Source organism: Leuresthes tenuis, unplaced genomic scaffold (assembly GCF_036924035.1).
Source record: "Leuresthes tenuis unplaced genomic scaffold, fLeuTen1.0.hap1 SCAF_20, whole genome shotgun sequence".
Taxonomy (NCBI): Eukaryota; Metazoa; Chordata; class Actinopteri; order Atheriniformes; family Atherinopsidae; genus Leuresthes; species Leuresthes tenuis.
The window spans coordinates 8583814-8606784 of record NW_027325374.1 but is presented as its reverse complement, the minus strand read 5'-3'; the positions used below and the strand labels follow the sequence as shown (position 1 = coordinate 8606784).

The 22971-nt window shown below is 39.5% G+C and overlaps 3 protein-coding genes across 4 annotated transcripts in view; 1 reads left to right on the top strand and 2 right to left on the bottom strand.

The window, feature by feature from the left end:
* Window positions 1–22: 22 nt before the first annotated feature.
* Window positions 23–4934, bottom strand: LOC140278957 (potassium channel subfamily K member 1-like). Its single transcript, XM_072374091.1, has 3 exons — window positions 4445–4934; window positions 2508–2912; window positions 23–1479 (listed from the first exon to the last, which is right to left on the bottom strand). The coding sequence occupies exons 1-3, from the start codon at window positions 4794–4796 to the stop codon at window positions 1169–1171; spliced, it is 1068 nt and encodes a 355-aa protein (XP_072230192.1). The 5' UTR covers window positions 4797–4934; the 3' UTR covers window positions 23–1168.
* A 629-nt stretch (window positions 4935–5563) lies between these two features.
* LOC140278126 (thrombospondin-2-like) lies at window positions 5564–18279 on the bottom strand. Its single transcript, XM_072373062.1, has 20 exons — window positions 18212–18279; window positions 17930–18066; window positions 15647–15838; window positions 14202–14295; window positions 13954–14118; window positions 13524–13700; window positions 13275–13448; window positions 12851–12981; window positions 11429–11563; window positions 11104–11322; window positions 10894–11001; window positions 10632–10791; window positions 9224–9342; window positions 8870–9104; window positions 8190–8417; window positions 7987–8117; window positions 7529–7669; window positions 7281–7378; window positions 6536–6675; window positions 5564–5984 (listed from the first exon to the last, which is right to left on the bottom strand). Exons 1-20 carry the CDS (start codon window positions 18273–18275, stop codon window positions 5977–5979), a joined length of 2856 nt encoding a protein of 951 aa, XP_072229163.1. The 5' UTR covers window positions 18276–18279; the 3' UTR covers window positions 5564–5976.
* Window positions 18280–22513: 4234 nt separating this feature from the next.
* Window positions 22514–22971, top strand: part of psme4b (proteasome activator subunit 4b) — a 38350-nt gene continuing 37892 nt past the window's right edge. The window contains exon 1 of one of the 2 annotated variants that reach the window (XM_072373189.1): window positions 22514–22707. In XM_072373189.1, coding sequence (XP_072229290.1) covers window positions 22514–22707 — 194 coding nt within the window. The remainder of the gene's footprint in view (window positions 22708–22971) is intronic. The other variant, XM_072373190.1, reaches the window with a different exon arrangement.

Sequence of the window (22971 nt, the reverse complement as noted above, 5' to 3'; positions counted from 1 at the left end):
AACTTAAATTACTCACAAAAGGTTATGTTACATGATTTATTTACATTTTGTTTAGAAAGGTAATTGGATTTTTTATAAAAATCTGAATTTCAAAGTTCTGAGTTTTATTCAAGCCCTCAAGCAAGCATGATTCAAATAAAAACAGAAGCAAAACGATCTTTGGAAGCCCAGTCACAACCATTTGATTCTCCGATGTCAAAGCTAGTGTATAAGACAGTAAAAACATACATTTACTTGCAGACGTAAAACATCCACCATTAAATATACATTTAGTTTAGAGCAGCAACAAGCTGGGATGTCTTTGACCAAACCATGTACCGCCAAACAACTGCTTTCTTACCATCAGTTGTAACAGTGACATATTCTTCCAGTGTAATAACAATTTCATGGAAAACTCTACCAAGCAGCATGGTATATACATTCCCAGTAACGTCTCCGTCTAACTCTTCCTGTAACGTGAAAGTGCTTCCCTCTAGTGGCAAACAGGAATATGATACAGCACAGCTCCCACAATGAGATTTTTCTACATGCCATCAGGAACTGAAGGCTAACAATCACTTGCAAGAAATCAGGAAGAAAAATGTCTTTGATCTTCTTCCTGGAATACTTGCACATGATGTACACTTGGCCAACAGATGGTACGCTTCATTATTCTGGTGCTGTACTACCTTACGGTTTCCAAGAAGGAAAATTTCCTATGCAAATACCATCATGGACAATATACTGTGTGAGAAGGGAGTGCGTAAACCTCAAGAGAAACACTGTGCCACATTGGAGTTAAAAGGCTTTGTCAGATCAATTGGTACCTTGTCAAGTGGAAACTTGTGGGGTTTCCATCCGTTTTGGGGGCCCAGCCCTTCCTCTTTGTCAAAGATCGATATCAACAGGGAATGGAGCGACAGGGGAAAAAACAATTCCACACTGATAATCTATGGGTGTGCCTGCTTTTACACCACATTTGGATGTTGGTGTTGGCAGAGAGGCAATCGCTAATTAAACAATCCAGTGACTCAGTTTTAGTATGTTGATACACCAGTATACACACACATTAACATTTTAGAGAGATGTGGTATAACCTGTGCAGCTACGTGTTAAGCAAATGTTTTCAAATGAGTTCCTTAAAAAAATAATGTATCCCAGACACACCCCTTGGAAGCCCAGGCAACTGTTATCTTAGCTTTCCATTAACATCAGATCCTAAGGCTGGCGAGTAAGGCACTGAAGTGCTGCTCTGCCGCAAAGTCTCAGCCTGTTCCGACACCGAGGGTATGACTGGTAGTTGATCTGATGATATCATGTGATCTACGGGGTCCGTCAGCTGGTCGCTCGTGTGTTCGCGGTCGATGATGTTTGTGGTCTCAGAGTCCAGCTCACGAACGTTTTCTTGGCAGAACCTCTGTCTGAGTTGTTTCATTTGGGGAAGCTCGCAACATGTCTCCATCACCACCAGGACACACACCAAGCCCAGTAACAAGTAGACTGTGAGAGCAAACACAGAGGCACAAGCGCAGTGTGACTTGTCAAATCAAGGTTTGGTCTACAAATAAAAAGTGCAATGGTTAACAGTCCCTGCTTTATTTAGTCTTGTAAATATGTAATTAATGTATTATCAGTGTTCAATAAAAACATAGGACTCCTTTTTTGTTTCTAAAGCAATGGGTAGAACCAAAAAAGCTTAGATTACAGCTTAAGTTTAGACTTTCTGAGATTTTTGGAATGTAAATACAAGCCCACTGACAAAAAAGGTTGGGATATTGCATGAAACTTAAAGAAAAGCACCGTATAGTGATTTCTAGTTAGTTTATTTCAAAACTCTATATTTAACTCAAAAAGAGAAAAAAAAAGTAAGAAAAGTCACTGACTTAAAAACTTATCTTAAGGGGCACTATTTCCACTGTGTTCTAACACGTGCAGAAAGTGGTTTGATGTTGTCTTGCTGAGACTTTCAAATGGAGGATGCAGCATTTCCTAAAATTTTTAAAAAGTTCTATTTGTCAGATCTTCCACTTAACCTCAGCCAATATTAAATTAGCTCAGGTCAAGATCTTGTCATTTTATGTTTTTATTCCTTGTATGGTAGAGTTTTAACTGGATGCAGCAGCCATTTGTGTTTACAATAGTTTTCAGAAGTGTCCCTGAGCCTTGAGCCCCGATGGCCCGAAGGTAACATTCATTCAAGAATAATTTTCAGCCTTGTCATTTGTGCGCAGGTTTATCTGGATTCTCTGAACCTTGTGGTAATATTGAGACTGTAAAAGCTGAAACCCATGAAATTATTGCACTTTTAACTTGGAAAAGTCTAAAATTGCAGAACTATTTGTATTTCATGTAATGGTGACCCCATCTTTAATATACTTTTCAGAAGCATTTACTGGCACTATATTCAAAGTGAGCACATATTTCACAGAAACAAAACAATTTAGCTCTCTCGATATTTCATGTGTGCATTTTACACGGTGTCCCAACATTTTTTGGAAATAGCGTTGTACGTTCAGTGGCATGCTCACCTGTAATGGCCAGTCTGTACAGCTGTGGGTGTGGGTTGGCCTCTTTACTGTGAGTTTCTCCAGGGACATAATCTCCGAGGCCAATGGTGGTCAGCGAGATGAAGCAGAAATACAAAGACTCTAGAAAGTTCCAATCTTTTTCCAGAGTGACAAAGATCCATGCAGGGATAAAGAGGAAGAGCATAGCCATGACGATGGCAAGGGAAGCTGCATGAATGGCAGCCAATTTGGACCTGGACATAGCCCATCGCCGGTGGAAGTAGGAGACTGGGCGTCGAGTCATCAGGACCACAAGTCTCTCCACAATGGTGGACAGGAAGAAGAGGGTAACAGGGATTCCAAAGAGGGAGTAGAAAATACAGAATGCCTTCCCTTCATCAGAGAGAGGGACAGTGTGACCATAACCTGAAAACAAAGCAAAACACGCAGCATTTCATTACAGGGCATTTAATTTGAGGTTGGAGTTCTTCTTAAAGCACAGGTGAAGCTCAGCACAAATAACAACAATTAAAAATAATGACAGGAAAACTCAGCATGTCGTCTTCTGAGAGGTGAGTGGGGGTGGGGGAGGGTATCCTCCTATTTTTCTGTCAAATTTGCATATCAACTTCGAAATCCCCTCTGATGTGTATCACATTCAGTATTATGCTGCAAGTCTTTAATTTCCTGGGAGGACACATGGCTTGCAGTATTATTTGCCTTGGACTGGCAAGTAGTAGTGACTTCTTTGAGTTAGTAGTTTAAATTTAAGCATTTAGAGTCAGGGCACTAATTTTGAACAGATGCTTTCTCACCATGTCAAATAGCAGAAGATATGTGACCATGGACAAATACTTCTGGCTCATTTTAGGGCCAACTGAATATGACAGAGCAACACTTTATCACACAGTGCTGAATGGCACCACTACACCACAGAGCCAACCAGACAATATAAAGCCAACTACTGTCAATACAGACTTATACACCAATCAGGTAAAGATAACACTGACAGGTAAAGATAGATAGACGATAGATAGATAGAATGCTTCTATTCTTATTGCACATTAGAATATAAAGATAAATTATGTCTTTCTTTTTAAAAAGTGTACATTAGTCTGGATAATTAATATTAGAGAACACTCTAAGTGTTACCAAGCTGTCAGGAAACTGAACATAAAGGGAGAAAAACTCATCGTGTTCCGGTGCGTTGTTCTGGAAAATATTGCATCCTGGCATTCACATGGATGACACTTAACACCCAGTCAACATTTTTGCAACTTTTGCCCTTGGCCCTGCAAAAGCTACTTAGGAAGGGCATAAAGAAAACGAGCAAATCTTCAAAAGCCTTCAAACTCCACAGATAACAATGTGATCAGATTATATGGCACGCCTCATCCACAAAGTCCCCATTCCTCAACCCAGAGTGCCTGGAGGATCTATTGATGATGACTCAGTGAGAGACGAGAGAGAGAGTGAGAGAGAGCTCTTCTGGCTACATGAGAAGGCCCTAGTAAATATCAGGTGTCAGTATTAGGATCATAAGGTTATAACTGATTGGTGTAGACCTTCATTTTGTGCTTAAATTAAACATTTGAAAATTAAACAAATGAAGACGAAAAAGAGACGTGGACACCAGTTGATATTCATTACCTATAACAATGGGTTGCTAAAAGGCCCAACTTTATTTTAGGGAGGAGGAAGAAGCAAAAAACAAGAGGCACTCTTTGGGAGCGTTCTGATAATGAGGAATAAAAAAATATTTATTTGCCTGTTAAAAGATCGCTTATATTAATCTAAAGTGTTTTTTCGTTCGACAGAAAATAATTTTTATCATATACATCCGCTGTTGATGAAGGTTTCTTTGTTCTCAACTTTCTTTATAGACCGAACTTTTTTTAAAATGATTAGTTTGACTACGAAACAGTAACATAACAAGTTTTAACACCTGTGTGGCTCACCTGTTGTGGTCAGAACGGTGCTGGTAAAGAACAGGGAGGACACAAAGTTCCAGTTTTGGTTGGTGTCGTTGCCAAGGATAGACACTCCGTAGCTGCTGGCCTGCAGGGCGCGGGCCAGCAGCTCTTCAAGGCGCTCGTCGGACACACAGGTGTTGTTGTTCAGGAAGTCCTGACGGGCCGCTTTCAGCTCCTGCCGAAGCTCTTGTTCGTAGGGCAACTCGATGGCTGAGAAGATTCCAGCGCCGATTATGAGGTAAAGGATGTAAGCGACGACCAGAAGGGCAAAACTCGCGGCCGACTGGTGCCGCTCCATAAAGCGAGCGCACCAGGCTCCTGTGCTGCCATGCACCATACCACAAAACTCAAATTGCACTCGGTCAATTTAATTTAACCAGGCATTTAACCTCATATCCTCTCCACCCTGTGGATGATGTCGTCTTCCTCATTCTTCATCTCTCACGGGAACCGGGTGGCGGTGACGTCACTCACCTACCTCACCAGGTAGAGTGCGTACCTGGGTGCGTGTTAGAATGTTTTTTTTTGTACTTGCTCTCTCCTCCCAAACCGGTAGAACAGGTTTTGTGTTTCAAGTTAGAAGCTACAAAGGATTTATTTCCGCAGGTCACTTTTCTTTGGAGACACAGATTTACATTTGTAAACATATAATTTACCTCTATTTGTGTTTTTTTGTGTGTTTTTGTTTGCTTATTAAAGGACTAGTATCAAAGAAAAGGTTTTTTTATGTGAATGAAACACTTGTCTAAAAGTTTTCTGTGAGATTAACTTTACTGAGTCTCCATTTTCCTTGTACTTTTAATTTACTGTTAAAAAAAAGAATGTTAAACAGCGCCCTTCCAATTGATATATATAAATCTAAGTAAATATCTGAACACTTGCCTATATATAATATTTTGATTGGGTGTTAATACTACTGTTACTTTGTTCAAAGATTTGAAATACATTTCCCACCACCGACTTTGCAGAAAAAAACAACCAAAAAAAATCGCCATTTCTCCCACTTGCCTTTTGTATTTCTTAGGTTCGCCACCAGAGGGCGGTGGAGATCGCGTCTCTAATCTTGTGAGCTCTGGCTTTACCAGACAAAGAAAAAAGAAGCAGTTGGTTATAAAACGCTATTTATTGATAAGTTACTACCAGACATCTGCTCAAGACACTCCATCATCATTTTAATTTCTCTCTCGCTCTTTGTCATATCTGGCATCTCGCAATAAATAATTATTTACATCCATTAGGAAGGCGCAAATGAAAAGCAACAAAAAGTGTCATTAGACATGGTGCCAGAGAGGTAATATACAGCGAATGAGACAGCCTGGAATCGATACCGGTGCATAAAAAGCTGACAGATAGATAGATGATGGTCACTAATTGATAGTGATGAAAAGATGAAGGCCTGGGTTTGATGCTTCTTCTCCGTTATCACTGTCTCTCTGAATTGCTTTAAGAATTTCTGTATTTAATCTAGATCTCCCATGGCGTGTTGAAGAGCATCCTCAATATCCCAAGGAAATAATTCAGTTGTCTGACAATGAAAAAGAAAAACAGATCATAAACATGGTCATCATTATTAGTACCATTTGCAGAGAATATTCAGTTTTGGTATTGTACTTTTACTTTGGTTGAATATTTCTATTTTGTGCTCCATATTACAAAGGAATATTCCACTACCTGAATGTAAGAGATGCAGTTATAGTTTTACAAATTCATTAGAAATGTACAAGCTATAATCATAAAGAAACATTTCAGAAAACGTCTGAAAGATATTAGGGTTTCACCAAGAAGATTTTTTAACTTTTAAGGTGGTTTAATGGAAACGACCTGATGTATCAAACAAAGTTTATCATTATCCAATATTTAAAAAGAAGAGCAAAGATTAGATAAATTTACCTGTTTTCTTTCTCCTTTAAAAAATCTGCCACATGCTGCACAATCACCCAGTCTTACCTCTATTAAATCTTACACATACACATTCTTTAACAATCTAAAGATTTTTAGCACTCACAACAATCAGTTCATATTTTGCTCAGAGAACATTTTCCATGACCAATGAGCAGCGAAAGCCAATGTTCTTACCTCTGCACTCATGTCTGAGGTCTGAGAAGAGAACATGTTCCTGAGAGAAGACAAATAGTCCCAGTCTTCCTCCAGCCAGGGTGTGGTCATACACTGCCCCCGAGTCGGCCAGAATCTCCCTGCCCTCGTGCACCACCACCCTGCCGTGGGAGCACAATACAGGTGCTAATTAGGGAAAGTAATTCCCACTGCATTCAGTCATAAATGCATATCACCCACTATGTTTTTAATCATGTCAAAATTAACCATTTATTCCTGGCTAATAGGTTCAAAGTGATATGATGTGTTTAAAGAGAAAATTGAAAACTTGGAGCGACTATGGAAAAAATATCAACAAGTGTCTAATCTTCACAATCAAAGAGCAGGAGCCACATCCAGTAAGTGCACCCTTTGTGCAATCACTCTAAAGTGCAGTCATTGAGTACCCAGAATGCACCATGACCATTGATTGTATCTTCAAACAAAAGACTGTTTTTTTTTTTTAAATTTGAACATCTGGTCAAGGCCCAAAACAGCTTTGTTCTCAGAGTCTATTTGTCAGGATGAAAATCTGACTTTGGTTCTGATGATGTTGTTGTCATTTTCACAAAAACCACAGAAGATAAACTGTCTGCATGGGGATGCTTTTGTTTTGCTTTGCTTTTAAGGCTATAAGTGAGAAGAACATGTATGTAACTATGTAAGTAAATATGACAGGTTGAGAAATAGGTTCAACAAAGAGAGTGAATTATAATAAGCACTGTACCTGATGAACCCAGTCTTGGGTCGATGAATAAGGTGCATGCGATAGGCAGTGTAGTCCTTCCAGCCAATTTTATTGGGGTCATGCCACAATGTTCTAACCTGAAACAGACACACACACATTGTGAAACGACAGTATGCTTGATTTTTATCTAACAGTCCACCAAATGATGGTCTGTCTAACGTCAAATAAGAAATTTCCTGCTAAAACAAAGGCAAGTTTCAAAGATAAATTAGGTTGTCTTCTCTTACCTGGTGTCTGGTGTTTCCAGTGTGCCACAGAGCATTGCGGAGATACTCTCCTGGTCCTGTGTTAGAGTTGACTAGTTTGAGTGAGAGTCCTGCAGTGGCAAACGCTTTGGACGGCCTTTTCTCCCAGTAAGCTTGAGACACCTACTCTCAGAGAAAGCAAAACAGACTGAAGTGGAGAGTGAGGGTTAAGTTGATTTATTGAACATAAAGCTGGTCGACAGGTGTCACATCACTCAAGATGAAGTGCCTGAAAGGTCAAGTGTTTTTATGCTATGTGCTTTCATATTTTGCCAGAGAGAGCTGTGATTTAAAACAACTTACAAGAGGAATATGAAAGAGATTATGGTCAAGATGATATTTGAAGGAGTTCAACAGCTGTACTCTAGATTCAAGGTTTTAAAGAGTAGTTAACATAACAGGTCTGCTTCTCAGTGTTAAAGTCTGCATTCAGTCCTCACCTGTTTCCACATGACAACATAGAAACGTCGACTGGACTGGTAGGCAAACACAATACCAGCATAATCATCATCTCGGTTGGTATTTACATAAAATGTCACGCTGAAGTCTACAGAGCTGAATTTGTCAAATCCTGTAGAAACAAAGTGATATTAGTTTATTTAACTGATCGTCTTTGTTATTCTTATAACTTATTTTTTCTTACCTAAAGCAATTCCAGGGTCTGAGTTTGCTTTCTGCAGCAGCTCTGTCCCCTGACTCCTGATCATCCACAGGGGGTCAGACTGCGTGGTGCCATTAGGGTCCAACAAAACCCCCTGATACTTCCTGAAATCTGTGGCCCCAATATCCTGGTTCAATGGACAAGGATCCAGCGCATCTGGAATACTGTCGTTGTCAAAGTCATTAAAGCATGCGTCTCCGCTGCCGTCGCCTGAGAAATAGAGCACATTTGACTTTGTGTATTGGTTTGTTTTGTGGCAAAAGCTGGAGATCAAAAGGACAGGATCATAGAATAATAATGTCTTAATTGATGGTGGATAGCTTAAACAATCATTCTAGTTTGATGAATTACACAAGGGAGAGCCATAGAGTGTTTATGTTGATGTTCAACCTCAACATGACCTGAGCTAATGGAAAGATACAGGACTCACAAGATTTTCCTGCATGTCTGTAAAATCCATTTGGAATTAATTTAAAAAGCATTTTTTCCATGATAGCAAATGATTCGGTTTATGGTCATATCAGTATCATATGATCAGAGATACTCTCGTATTTAATTTGATTTGGATAGTATTTGCCTTAGCCACCCTTAGAGATGGAATTTTTCTTTCTTTGTTTTTCCTTTTTATAGCACATGCTTGTTGGAACAGAGACAACACTGACCATCCGAGTCCAGCTGGTCCCTGTTGGGAACCAGCCTGCAGTTGTCCCGGTCATCAGGGATACCATCATTATCATCGTCGTGGTCGCAAGCATCTCCCTTTCCATCCTTGTCATGGTCTGCCTGATTGCTATTGGCAATGTAGGGGCAGTTGTCTAGAGAGTTCTGAAGGCCGTCTTCATCAATGTCCTCGTTGCTGTCGCACATATCCCCCACCAGGTCACTGTCAGAGTCCAGCTGCAAGCACACACAGAGATACACACGTCCAACATTTGTACATCCTTTATGTTAAGTTTCATGTCTCCATGCTTTAAATTATTGTGACAGATTTCGTTTATGTGTGTTTTTTCAGGAACCTGCAGCGGGTTGTGCAGGAGAGGACAGTTGTCACACTGGTCTCCAACACCATCCAGGTCTGTGTCCCTTTGGTCAGTGTTGTACACAAAAGGACAGTTGTCACGTTCATTCAGTTCCTCTGAAAGAAAAGAGGGAAACACAGCAGATAAATGGCTTTTTGTGTGACACATTTTAACAAGACACACCAACCAATATAAATCCAACTTGTGTTGGGGTAAAAGTTTGTTTGAGTTTTTTAAATTGCTGTACAGCTACATTCTTATGCTACAAATCGATCCTGATTCCACTTTATAGTGTTCATTATGACATTTAACTACTGCAACTTGTCTTGCTGCTGAAAAATACGTTCGCTGGGAGTTTTCTGTTACAGCTGGTTTATGTATAACCATGTTTCTCTGGTAGACTGCAAGTGACATCTGAACAAGTCCCCAGATGGCTAATAAAGGTGTCCTTTTAGCAGTAATATTAGCTCTAATACTGTTCACTTTGAATAAACTTACTGTAGGATTTCTGCATCTCACCAGTTTAGGGCCTTCTTTGTTTCCTTTCATACTGCACCAAATATTTTAAGCGGCTGACAGGTCTGGATTGCAAACAGACCATTCAGGCACCTGGAATCCTTTACTTCAGAGCCATGTTGGTAGTGCCGAATGTGGCTTGGCATAATCTTTATGAAATAGACTAAGCCTGTCATAAATTGTTGTCTTGATGGCAGCAATTTTTTTTTATAGTTTCCTAAATATAATAAAAAGAAATTCCTGAATAACCAAAAGACTTTCTCCTACTTCACCCTATCTTGAATAAACTCTTGTCCAAAGAGGGCTCCACATTCTCCAAAGCTTTTGATATTTTGATGATATCATATACAGAGATGACATATCCAAATTCTTCATAGTTTGACCCTGAAAAACATTATTGTTTGATTGATTAACTATCTGCACACAGAACCTTTCACATAGAGATTAACCCCTTCCCTATCTTTACTTCTGAAACTGTCAACATTCGTGGCATTCTTCTTATTTTTCTATACCAATCATGTCACTGGCCTGCTATCAATAAACCTGGTTAGTTTTAAGATCTACCAACAACATATGGGTGGTAAGTTGTCTATTATTTTTGATTGAATATAGTCTTTTAAATAATTCAAGAACAATTGTTCTCTGCTTTTATTGACATTTCAAACAGCCTTGCAACTTTTGTGAACTTGAACATCTTACTCAAATTTAAACCCATATCTTATTTCTCCATTATAGATGTAAAAAAAAAGCTTTATGATCCACCACCACTGCACTGTTTTCAATGGACTATAGTGCAACCAAAATCTTTAAACCAAAGAACACTCCATCGGTTCAGTGACTTTTCAAGTTCCTCCACAAAATATGAAGTAGTCAAAACAAATAATCCTACCATCTCCATCAATGTCGATGCTGCAGGCATCACCCTCTCCATTGTCATCTGTATCTATCTGCAGTGTGTTGCTTTCAAACGGACAGTTGTCACAGCTGTCCCCGACCTCGTCCCTGTCAGAGTCAAACTGCCGAGGGTTGTATACCAGTGGGCAGTTGTCCTGTGCCAGACAAATGCATTCAGATGCCCTCACACACATAGTGGTGTGAATATACAGACGTTTTCAGTCACAGTAAATTCAGACTTATTTATCTAGTCTCACCCTGTCATCTATGATGTTGTCATTGTCATCATCAGGATCACAGGCATCTCCCTGTCCATCTTTGTCCAGGTCTTCCTGTCCAGAGTTTGGCATCATAGGGCAGTTGTCCTGCAGCCAAACACAACTCAGTTTAACTGAATCACGTCCAATTGGATCACAACTCAGATGCATTTTGTTTCTTTTTGTACCCCATTTGTTTGTTTTTTGTACCTTTTGACAATGAAAGGTGGCATTCTTCTTGCAGGGCAATTCTTCGTCTGGCCATCCGTCCAGATCAGAGTCTTCACCACACAGGAAGCCATCACCAGCGAACCCGACAGCACAGACACACTTGTACAAGACCTCAGACGCCAGGCCAAGGTATATACACTCAGCATACCTGTGGCAGGTGTGAGTGTTGTCTTTGCAAGGATTGTACGGTTCACACACCTACAACCAGAAAATTATTTGATCCAAAAGTCACCATTGTTTGTGAATGTTGTTTACAGCGAAGAAAGTGTGCTGAAAATGTTTATTCAAAGAGGAAAACACCTGCCTGCCTGGTATTCAGGGCTTGTTGAATTCCCAGGCCGTACGGCTGGTTGCCTTTGTAGCGGGGAGGACAAGGCAGGCAGTAGAATCCAGGGTCTGTGTTTATGCACTTTGAAACACAGACACTCTCCACTTCACACTGAAGATGGAAGTTCAGCATATCAAACATGAACAAAATTAAATTTTTGTCATGATCAGATTTCTTCTGCATTGGTGAGCAACAAGTCTTCAGGTGCAGTTAAATATGCAATTGACCAACCGTAGCTTCGTAAAATTTGCTTAAAAGGGTCCACTGAGACTATCAACAACCCATGTAAAGTGCCCCAGAGTATGTCAGCTGTATCATGTATGTCATACTGTGAAAAGTTAAGTGAGTTAAAGCCAAACTGATCTCTAAAGTCAAAATGACATAAAGTTAAAGATTATTGCCAACATTCTGAGGAAGATATAAAGTTTTTGAATTAAAATAAAAGAAGTTTTAGTACCCCAAGAGACTTGAGCTCTCAGATAACTTTTACCAAGGTCTCAGGCCTTAATGAGCTTGTTAGAATTAAGGCTTCTACATGGCCATTGTTACGAAAGCTAATTTCAAAGCTGTACAAATACTCAGACTACTCAAACCTTGTTCTAAAGGTCAGCAGCCATGAGCCTCTCTAAGTAGCTTCCAAGAGCTCTGAACATTTAGATAACGCTATGCCCACAATGCAGAAGAAGGCTTCAAGACAACGTTTTTCAGGCATCTGTATCTTCCGTTTGTACTTTGATTAAGAAATGGTACTTAACAGGAACAGTTAAGGCTAGATTAAGGTCAAGAAGACTAGAAAACTGTCTGAGATATAGCTAGAAAGATCACTAAAAAAAATAATCAAAACATCAGCATGATGCAACATTTAGCAGAGTTGTTGTGTGCTGTTCCTGAACACCTGCATTCAGTCTCATGAAATGAACACCTCTCCAACTGTTGGGTGGAATAATCATGCTTTGGGCTTGTGTTGCAGCCAGTTGTACTGGTAGTATTTCACTGATTGATGGTGGAATTGATGCAATGTACCAGCAAACTGTGGAAGCAAACATCACAGTTTCTGTAAAAGTGCTAAAGAAAAAATGAGGATGGCTTCTACAACAGGATAACGATCGAGAGGAGCCCTCATTGTCCCCTGGTGCTGTGATATCTGCTGCAAGGAGTGGTTGTCAGTGTGTCAGTGTCAGTGTCTTGGTCACCAAGATTTTTAGGATACATAATCTGGTAACCATTTCTGTCCTCAAAGTATACCATGATAATCCTTTATACATAAAAAAAACTCAAAGTAAATTTAAGTAATATCTATGATAATTTGCCGAATGGGACAAAACACCCCAGATCAATCACATTAGGACATTATTGAGCTGATTCTTTGTGGTCTGATCTCTTGTCCTCATAGATTACCTCATTCTCATCTTCACAATGAGTGCCATTCCCATTTAAACCCTGTGGACAATTTCCGCATTCCCATTCTCCATCGTTATATGAAGTGCATACCACACCAGGAAAACATGGATTTGAAATGAAGCACATATCTGAAACACATAAAAGGATGCATTGAAAGGCAATAGACTTTTACACTTAACCACAACACATAAATCAAATATAGGATTATTGATACCAAAATTATTCCAGGGTTATTATTTTCCTACTATATTCTAATCCTCAGAAATGGCATCAAAGCAGAAATACAGCAGGATATTATTCAACACATTATTGTTTAAAAAGACACTTCCTACAACAAAAAAGAATGAAAGTTTATCCCTGGGTGTGAGGTTTAGTCTTTGCTAGCACTAAATATAAACATACAACCACATATTTGAATTACCTAAAGGACATTCTTCTTTGTTACATGATTCATAGTCCACAGCATCCCCAGCACAAGGCTTTCCGCCATTCTGAGGGACGGGGTTCAAACATTCTCGCTGGCGACTTATAAGGCCCCCACCACACGACTCAGAGCATTGTGACCATTCACTCCAGGCTGTCCAGCCTCCTGCAACTACAAACCAAAAAATAATTTACATGTGAGCCAGTTTAGCATGACAACGGAAGTTAAATGGGCATTTGTACTGACTGGGACAGAGCGTGTTGTTGCAGGCTTGTGTCTCCCTGGTGCTGCCTGTGCATCCTCTGCCCCCCTTCTGGGGTGGTGGGTTGTTGCACAGTCGGACCCGTGTGATGTCGCCTGCTCCACATGTAGTTGTGCATGCGGACCAAGGAGACCAAAGGCCCCAATTCCCGTCAACCCGCGCTAGACATGCATCAACCACATGAAAATTGCATGAAAATCATGAAAAAGTTTTTTACACAGACTATTGCTATAGTTCCACGCTGTTTATCCATTAATTGCACAAAACAGCCTGTTTCCAGTTATGGCTGTAATCTCTAAAATGCTTTTTGAGAAAAATTCCCCTTGGTTCCTTGGACAGGATTTTGCTCCATCAATCCCTAAAAGGATATTAAATCAAAACATTTGAGAGCAGACTTGCAGAGTGATGACCTACCCTTGCGGTTACACTTTGTCAGCGTGCAGCTGCGGGTTTGGAGTGAGGGGCCAGAGCAGCCGGGCATTATGCCATTGCAGGATCGACCCCGCTGCTGCCCTCCACGTCCACAGGTGAGTGAGCAGTGGGTCCACTCAGACCATGGGGACCAGCCATCTTTGTTGTCTTCATGTACAGACACAAAAATATGTAGCTGTTGTGAGAGACATTGATCCTGGTACACATTTTTGACTCTAAATCATTCTCACCGAGACAAACAGGACAGCATTTTCCATCGATAAAGGACGGATTGATGCAGGATACTGGGGGACATGACACCTGCTGACACACAACCTTTCCATCCTGGATAAGACAAGCCAGAGTTGATAAATTTAGTTATTGTGAAAACATCATGTTATTTCATCCAGATGTGTTGTTTGATGCCAGAGGAATGCAATGCTGTCAGTAATAAGTCTGCTCCCTTAACGCATTCTTGACAAAACTAATGATGTTTTATAAAGAAAAACAGACTCAGGGAGACGGGTGAAGCAAGAGTAAAATATAAATAGAAGGTCTGGAAATAAATGAAACCATATTGGTTACATGTAAAACTTGTAAAACCGAACTAGCTACAATTTAAAGTAATATTTTTGATATAATAGAAAATGTGCTTGTTACTGTTGCTTTCTTGTTCAGATTTAGATGAGAAGGTTGGTATAGCTAGCCTAGAGCTGGTGAAAAAAGTTAGGATATGTATATATATATTTCAATTTTTAGGGAGGAATTGGGCATATACCCCTTGAAAGGAGACATACATTCAACTGCTGGCTGGTTAATAAACACCATTATTACTATAACTCCATCACATATCAGCTCCATAAACTTTCAAGAGGCTAACATTAAGAACTGTTGCTGATATGTGCAATATTTGACCCATTTTTGTTTTTGTAATGGCAGTTACCTGTGCTGTAATGATGTTACATTCGATAGTAAATAGGAAATTTGACTGGTGAAATCATAAAATAACCTGAATTAGAGATACCACCAACAAAGATATCCTTGTTAGGACATAAAATATCAAAAAAAGTGTTGATAGAGTATTATAAGCTATTTTATTTCTTCATTGATTTAATTATAAAAAATAATGATATTTGATTATTAACAGCAAATCAAAAACAAAGAGCAAAGTTGTTTCCACTTCCCTATTTGTAGGTACAGCAAATGAAGCATCATCTTAAGTTGAAGCTAAGTGGAAACAAAGCGAAAATAGGTGGATGACCTTGTAAAATCATGAGTTTCCTTCAAAAATCTCTAGGGCTCACTAAGTAACTTTTTCACTAGAAGTTTTCAGTTGTAGGGGACCCAAACCAAAATTCTAGGCTTGTATTGGTAGTGACTTCAGACACCCAAATGCATGCCTTCAAGATTTTTCTACAATATGCCCCCTTTAATGTAGTTTCAGAGTTATGGAAAGTCAGCCGAGTCTTTAGTCAAGTCTTCAAAAGAGATCCATATACTTTATGTTAGAGAGAAAATGAAAATAAACTGTTCTGGTCTACCATAAAAGAAATATAAAGAGGTCATGTTTGACACAAGTGTAGAAGATCTACTATCTACATAAACTGATGCAGGTGATGGTAAAACTGCTGTCAGACGCTTGAACAATGCTTTAATGTCTTAGACCGTTGTGACATGAGATTTGTTCAACACTGACCTGGCAAGCACAAGTGGTGCAGCTGTCAACCTCCCAGTCCTCCCCCTGCTCGTACACTCGTCCATCCTGCACACACCACACTTCCCCGTCTCTGTCTCTGTCAAGGTCATTTTCGCTCCCGTCTCCACCATCTCTGCTGCTGCTGTTGCTCAGTTCAGCTAAAGATATCCGCATTTCCTCATTTTCCTTTGACTGACACAAACATAAAACACTTTCAAAAAACTTAAATCATTAGGAAATGAGATTTTATTAATTCTCAATCGAGATATACCCTGTATTAACACGAGACCTGCTGAACTTTTGTTGGCTGGAAGTATGGTGCTGTTTGGTAGCCAGCATTTTAACACTGATGGTATTCTTTCGGCTTAGTTTTTCCCTAAACTACCACAGTGTTTACCACAAACCACAGTGTCTCCTGCCAGTAAAAAAATAATTTTTTTCCCTTCTGTTTTCAGAGAGAAGAGCTTTTTCGTGGCTGCTTCTGTCAAACAAATTTCTCACAAGAAGAATTAAATGTGGTCACATACAAAGTGAAATGTTGCGCAAAGCTGTAAAACTTGCCTTTATATTTTAATCTGACACAACATTTAAATTACAATTAATATACATTAACACATGAAATAACTTTTTATAAAAATCATTGGTTTATTTATTTTCTAAAGACTTCCTGTTTATTTTGCTATCTTTTTATTTCAAAATAGATAGCAGTGCATGTAACTTTAGGATCTAAGTGAATATATTTACTCAAGAAGTAACTTCTAATTTCCTCGAGTCATTTTCTTCTTATTTCTTCTTATAAACCACACAACAACTTGCATAATTACAGCTGAAACTATAAGTCAATTCACTGACAGAACATTAATATTTATTTTGGTCATTGTTTTTTTCACTTTTTTCTCATAGTCAGTTGAGTAGTGGAGAAAATATTCAGTAGATTAAGTCACTACGAACATTTTTCTGCACTTTGGTACAAAACAGTTAGAGAAAGCTTTGCCTCAACTTAAACTTTAAAATCCTACTTTTACTTAAATATACAAGTGACAACAATTGAATTACTCATGACAGTATAAACACTCAGAAAGCACATTTGTCTCCATTAAAACTTTAAGACCATTAACTATGTTTTATTTTTTCAATTTTCAAAGTTTTTTGTATTCTAAGAAAGTTTTGATTTCACATGTCATCATCTCTTAAACCAGTGGAAAGAAAATATATAAAAATTTAGCATTTGGAGTTTCTTTTCTACTTCATATTCATGGCATACACTTATTTATAAAACTATTCTCAGTTTGGTTCCGACTTATCTACAGACTTATATCCTAAAAAATATCTACATAAAGTATTGGAACTTATCGTCTTCATCCCTTTAAACCCTATCCCTGTTATCTATCCCAAATGTCCGTACTGAATTTGGAAAGACAGCATTTAAGTGTGCCGTTCCCTCTGCCTGGAATAAGTTGCAGAATCCTGTGAATCTTAAGAGTGAATTGAATTTAAAGAAATTCTAAACACACTAGAAGCAGACATTCTGTCCCCATATGACCCGTGATAACTGGTTTCAAATCTTCTGAGGTTTTGAGACTTGTGTTGGGGCTTGAGCCCCCCCCCCTCCAAAAAAGAAAAAAAAAATAGATAGTGTTTCAACTTAGTCTGAACTAAAAATCTTCTCTTTAGCAGCTCTTTAGCATTCCTAATACTTTGTTGTTACCTCTAATGATAACATTCGGACATTTCCCCTTTTGTGTTTCCAAAGGATGTGAATATATTCATACTGGATTGTAAACGTAGCTGTCTCAACTGGAACAATACGCCATTTGTGAAAGTGTCACAATTGCAAAAACTAACAGCTCACCATAAATATTCTGTTCATATTTAAAAACATAGCTGCTATATCAGCAATCTGGCACCAATTCAAATGTACTTGTGAAAATGTTAAGATATTTTTCCATCACTTGGCAATGTTCAAATCTTCCTTTTTTCTCTCTATTTTCATTGACACTGACAGTTTGCAGTACTTCAGAAAAAGGTCAGTGTCATGTGGCTGAATGGTGCTCTCTATATCAATGGAAAATCAAAAGGAAGGGAAAAATCCATACTACAAAACACTTTAAAACACTGAAATGCACATTTGCTTCTATGGAGTGTGTTCATTTATATGTACAATAAAATAACAAGCCAGAATTTCACTTGTACCAGATTACTTTTGTGATATTGGTACTTTTACTCAGGTAAGGAATGTGAATACTTTCACAACTATTGTGAGCATGTATGTGAGGGTCTTACTACTCTTTCCAGATCTTCAAGCAGGTTGCTAGTCACAATACGCAGACCGTGGATCTCAGTTATCAAACCCATCAACTCGTCACACGGATGACGACACATTTCTGACGTCACATTGTCGACCTTTGCACCTGTCACACCTGTAAAAGAGGGACAAGTGTGTTTGTTCTGTCATATATTTAAATTTAAGTCTGTCTAATGAGATGAGCGTCTAGAGATGTTGTGCTGGTGCATAAATTTGAATGCAGGTGTGAGTCCTTGTGCGCATGAGCAAATGTGTGGTACCTGCACACACAGCTGCTGCGCAGAGGGAAATCAAAAGCCAGGGCAAATCTCTCTGAGGCCACATTCCTGTTCACACACGAATTACATATGCAGCCACCATGAAATATAGCAAGTGTACATCACCGCACACAACTAGCATGTCTGCTTCCTAGCAGATAAAATAAAAGTATGAGGATAAAGAGGGAATTAACCTTGCATACCTGCTAACTCCTTGCTGCTCTCTCTTTCTTCGCGATTAGAAATCACAGCTGGTGTATTCGTCCCTGCTGCAGCTCCACAGGGGCTGTGATGGAATGTCTGTCTTATTTTTCTCTTTCTTACTTCCTTATCTCCTTATTTCCTTCTCACCTTGGCATCCAGACCAAAGATCACCAGCACAGCTTGCTCCGTAATTTGTCGTTGAAGCATCCAAAATAAATTAGCGAAGTGCAACTGAAACCTGAGTGGAGAACATGCAGACAGCTCTGTTAGTTCTGTAGAAAGTTCTGTGGTTATGTATTTGTTAGAGTGTGTGAGCGTGTCTGTTTGTGTGTGTGTGTGGCGGGAGCAGAGGCTATATATTACCCGTCTGTCTGGCAATGAACCGGGCTGCATATCTCCCAGAAATCTCAGAGAAACCCAGCTGGATGGATGGAGCAGTGTCTGTGTGTGCGTGTTGACGTCTCGATGTAGGTTTCCCAGACACATCATTTACACTCTTCTCTCCCCAAACTGGGATGAACACACAAAGTCAAGTACTCTCCCAGCAAAAGGCACACACACTCTCTTATTGGCTGCACAAGTTTTCCAATATTTTGGTAGAAAGAAAACTGGCATTACCATGAATAATGAAAAAAAAGAAAGGCTTGGTGTGAGTGGTTGAATTATTATTTATTTGTGTGTGTGTGAGTGTATCTGTGTATTTCTGAAGTCCGCAGAGGATCATTAGCTAAAGATGAGCAAACTGATGGAATTCAAAAACATCACTGGGATCTCTCTCACTCCCTGTTTGGTCTTCTCCCTGCTGAGTCAAAAAGGCATCATCATCCTGAATCATATTTTCCATCTGCAGACTTCACTTGTGGAATAATGAATCTCACAGATGTGTGCACATGCGCATGCACTCACATGCCCATGCAAAGACACTCGTACAGAAATTTCCAACAAATTCTCTACTTCCAGGTACCTAGAAACATTGCAACAAAGAACTGAAAGGAACAGTCAACATGTTTCTTCCTGGATGTGGTTCAACAGAGAAGACTGAAAGCAGGTGCTATCGCTGCTCTGAGAGTCAGAAAAAGCCCAAAAGAAATAAGATCTGAGGGGATATAAAGTTAAAGACCTGGGCAAGATTAATTGGCCATGTCTTACATGACTGTCCTGGATTGATCTGCGGCATGGGTGGCACAGTCTGTTCTGGGTTCTGTCTTGAAGTCCATGACTCTGTTGTGTTTATAGAGAAAAAATGCTTTTAAAGAGGACACACCATTCACCGTATCGTAAAAGTGAAAGTGACTGAAGGATGCAGGGCTGTGCAGGATGCAAAAAATTGTCAAACTGTAAATTACCAAACAACCAAAAAGTTGTTGTGTGGAAATATTGCTCAGTGCAGGAATGGTCTTTAACGTTATTTATTGCAGCAGAGCTGAGGAAACCTCTAACTGAACACACATTGTTGTTAGAGCACTATGAAGGTTAAAGACACTAGAAAAAAATGTCCACAGCAAAAGTTTTAGGACCCCTGCTTGGCCAACACTTAGTAACACCCCCTTTTTGGCTGAAACAGCCTCAAGACTTTTTGTGCCCAGCCAAGAGTCGGTCTTGCTTGGGGGATTTTTATTGATGTTTAGGTCGGGTGACTTACGAGGGCCATGGAAAGCCTCCAGCTCGCACCTGTTGAGGTAGTCCATTGTGTTTTATGGTCATTATCCTGCTATCTAGCTTTCGTCTCCTGCTGTCTTTGTTGTGTTTGCTTCCAGAATATGCTGGTATTGATTTAGTCCATTATTCCATCCAACAAAGACAAGTTCCCCCTTTCCCTGCACCACAAGCTCAAAGCATGTTTGATACATGATCATGTTTAATTGTTGAAGAGGTGTTAATTTCATGAAAATGTTCACCTTTTTTTTTTTTTAAATCCGCACTCATACATTTTTCTTTTCCCATTGTAACCAATAACATTTGGTTCATAGGATGTCTGTCCAAATTGCATCAAACTTGTTTAGATGTTCATTTGAAGATCTTTGTGGACATCTTGAATGAGCTAAGGAAAATGAAAAAGTTTTTGTTTTTACGATTGTTGTGTTTGTGAAATTAAAAGGTAAAAGTATAAAGTTGTACAAGTCCCTGGTCCGTTAAATCTTCCTGAAGGTCTTCGTTTTTATGACAACAGGCGCCTAAACTTTGGCATTCCACTGTAGTCCTGCAAAAGTAATAAGAAGACCCCTCTAGAGACTGAGGCAGCGAGGAGAAACCAGGCACTTTATGCAATCAGGCAGCTCAAGAAAAGTGGAATTGCAGCAATTGCCTCATTTCTCTAAAAATAACCAGAGAACTCAAAGGGCTTTTCCATTGTAATCTAAGCCGTCTATGTGAGCAGCAACATTTATCCTGCAATTGTAGCACTGCTCTAAGCATGTACTGATCAGAGAATTACACATGCTTAAAGTAAAATGATTTACATGGAAGGGAGCACAATAAAACATGAATGGAGAAGGTTAGGAATGAAGGTGCCATAAGAAAGCAAAAGGGGCATGAATAATATGAGGAGTCGAGACTGTCCTAGATAGATAGATAGATAGATAGATAGATAGATAGATAGATAGATAGATAGATAGATAGATAGATAGATAGATAGATAGATAGATAGATAGATAGATAGATAGATAGATAGATAGATAGATAGATAGATAGATAGATAGATAGATAGATAGATAGATAGATAGATAGATAGATAGATAGATAGATAGATAGATAGATAGATAGATAGATAGATAGATAGATAGATAGATAGATAGATAGAGTACTTCCTTCAGTTTATCTTGATAACAGTACTTCCTTCAGTTTATCTCGATAACAGTGGGTTACTGGGTCAGTAGAACAGGGGAGGAGCATTAATCCATTTATCAGATCATCCTTATATTCTCCAGATTACCTTCTAACACGCATTAAGGTAGCACTGCTGGGATTCGTAGTCCAGACTGATGCATTCTGGGATTATTTACAGTCATCTAAAAAACACACACAATGCTGCACTATCAAGGGCATCTCCGCAATCCAGTGTAGCACCACCTCAGTCTCAAAATGAAGAAGGTTTGTTCATGGGTCTCAGTAATTACTTGTATGAATTTAGCCTAGTTTGCTATTTTGTTCATTCATTTTAAGGCAGGGTACTGGTCTGTTTTAAATAGGAAGGTGTTTGGACAAAGTTGCTTTTATTCTAATCCAGTAATAATTCAGTAAATAATTCCTACAAATCAGCCCTGAGCACTGAACAGGGGAGGAGCATGTTGCGGATGTCTCCTGGAACACGTCTGAGCTGGTACAGTAAAGTGGTTGATGATTAGGTAACATATAATGACACTAACACAAATTGGGGTAAGAGGCAGATATCAAGTACTTACTTCCTTAAACAAAAGCCGCAGATTATGACGGATGGGTGTGTCACGGTGTATGTTGACATCTCGGAGAGAATGAAAAATTAGAAAAGCTGGTCTGCAGAAGAATACGTATACAAATAATGTGCAGTTTGACTTAATTTCGTGTTTTCCGTATTCTTATGAATACGCTTTCCAAATGCACACAGACATTTCCCGCAAACTGATGCGGGAAATGACTCCAAGACTCTCGCTTCGTGCGCTCCCTTAAGTTCAAACGCCTATGGCCATGAAACTCTTCTTTTATCAAAGCCCCTTGATACTGGGCTTAGCTGTGCTGAAATCAAAGCTTTATTTAAGAGTAATCCACCCTTTCCACCAAAATCGTGGGCCACTCATTTCCCACGAACCCCTGTGGTGTGCCAGCTCTCAACCCTTGCGACCCCGTTGCGCACTGGCAGCAACGGAATTGTGTGTGTGTGTGTGTGTGTGAGACGTGACACAGCGTCAGACAAGAGCGGAACAGGCCCAGTCGCCTGCGCTCAGGGCTTTGATCAGCTCAATTAGCGTGACATACTTTCCGGTTGGTTACTGGACACAGCGGATTATGTCCTCGAACTTCAGCAGCGCACTTTCCACGAGGTGCAGCATTGATTAGATACGCGGTTTTTCCTCAACCTATATACTCGCGGACACGGCAGAAGAGTGACCTGAACAAAAGTGGGATATGACTATCGATGGGGATATGGTGGGGATCATCCCCCAGAAGGAGATAGTGTATAACGGCCTGTTGCCTTACTCTGACCGGTTGGACCGGGAGGCAACGGAACTGTTGGCGGAGATCAAGGCCAACCTGTGCAGAGCTGTTCTCCTGAGGGAGCTGTGGCCCGGGGTTGCTTTCTGGTCCAGGAAACTCTTCTCGTAAGTGTTTATATAAAGCTGAATGTGGGAAACTTACAGACATGTGGATATGAGTAACTGATGACTGATGGTGAAAAGTCTATTTTTTCCATACTGTCACAGAGTTAAAACAATACATTATAGGTGCAATTAAACAAACAATGTATGTACATTTATTTGTCTATGTTTTAATGGATTATACTGCGTGGGTATGACTGCAAGTGTAAAAGGTATTAATTTATAAAATGTTACACTCCCAGTATTCAAAATGTTCATATATGAATG

What these genes read in the sequence shown, in the direction of transcription:
- LOC140278957 (XM_072374091.1), bottom strand. Translation starts at nt 4,796, where the DNA reads ATGGTGCATGGCAGCACAGGAGCCTGGTGCGCTCGCTTTATGGAGCGG. An exon ending in CACCGTTCTGACCACAACAG is followed by an intron (nt 2,913 to 4,444) that starts GTGAGCCACACA and finishes CTTTGTTTTCAG; the next exon opens with GTTATGGTCACACTGTCCCT. An exon ending in GTACAGACTGGCCATTACAG is followed by an intron (nt 1,480 to 2,507) that starts GTGAGCATGCCA and finishes TTGCTCTCACAG; the next exon opens with TCTACTTGTTACTGGGCTTG.
- LOC140278126 (XM_072373062.1), bottom strand. Translation starts at nt 18,275, where the DNA reads ATGTGGCCTCAGAGAGATTTGCCCTGGCTTTTGATTTCCCTCTGCGCA. An exon ending in ATGCTGTCCTGTTTGTCTCG is followed by an intron (nt 14,119 to 14,201) that starts GTGAGAATGATT and finishes CTGTACATGAAG; the next exon opens with ACAACAAAGATGGCTGGTCC. An exon ending in GGACCAGCTGGACTCGGATG is followed by an intron (nt 8,418 to 8,869) that starts GTCAGTGTTGTC and finishes TCTATTTCTCAG; the next exon opens with GCGACGGCAGCGGAGACGCA.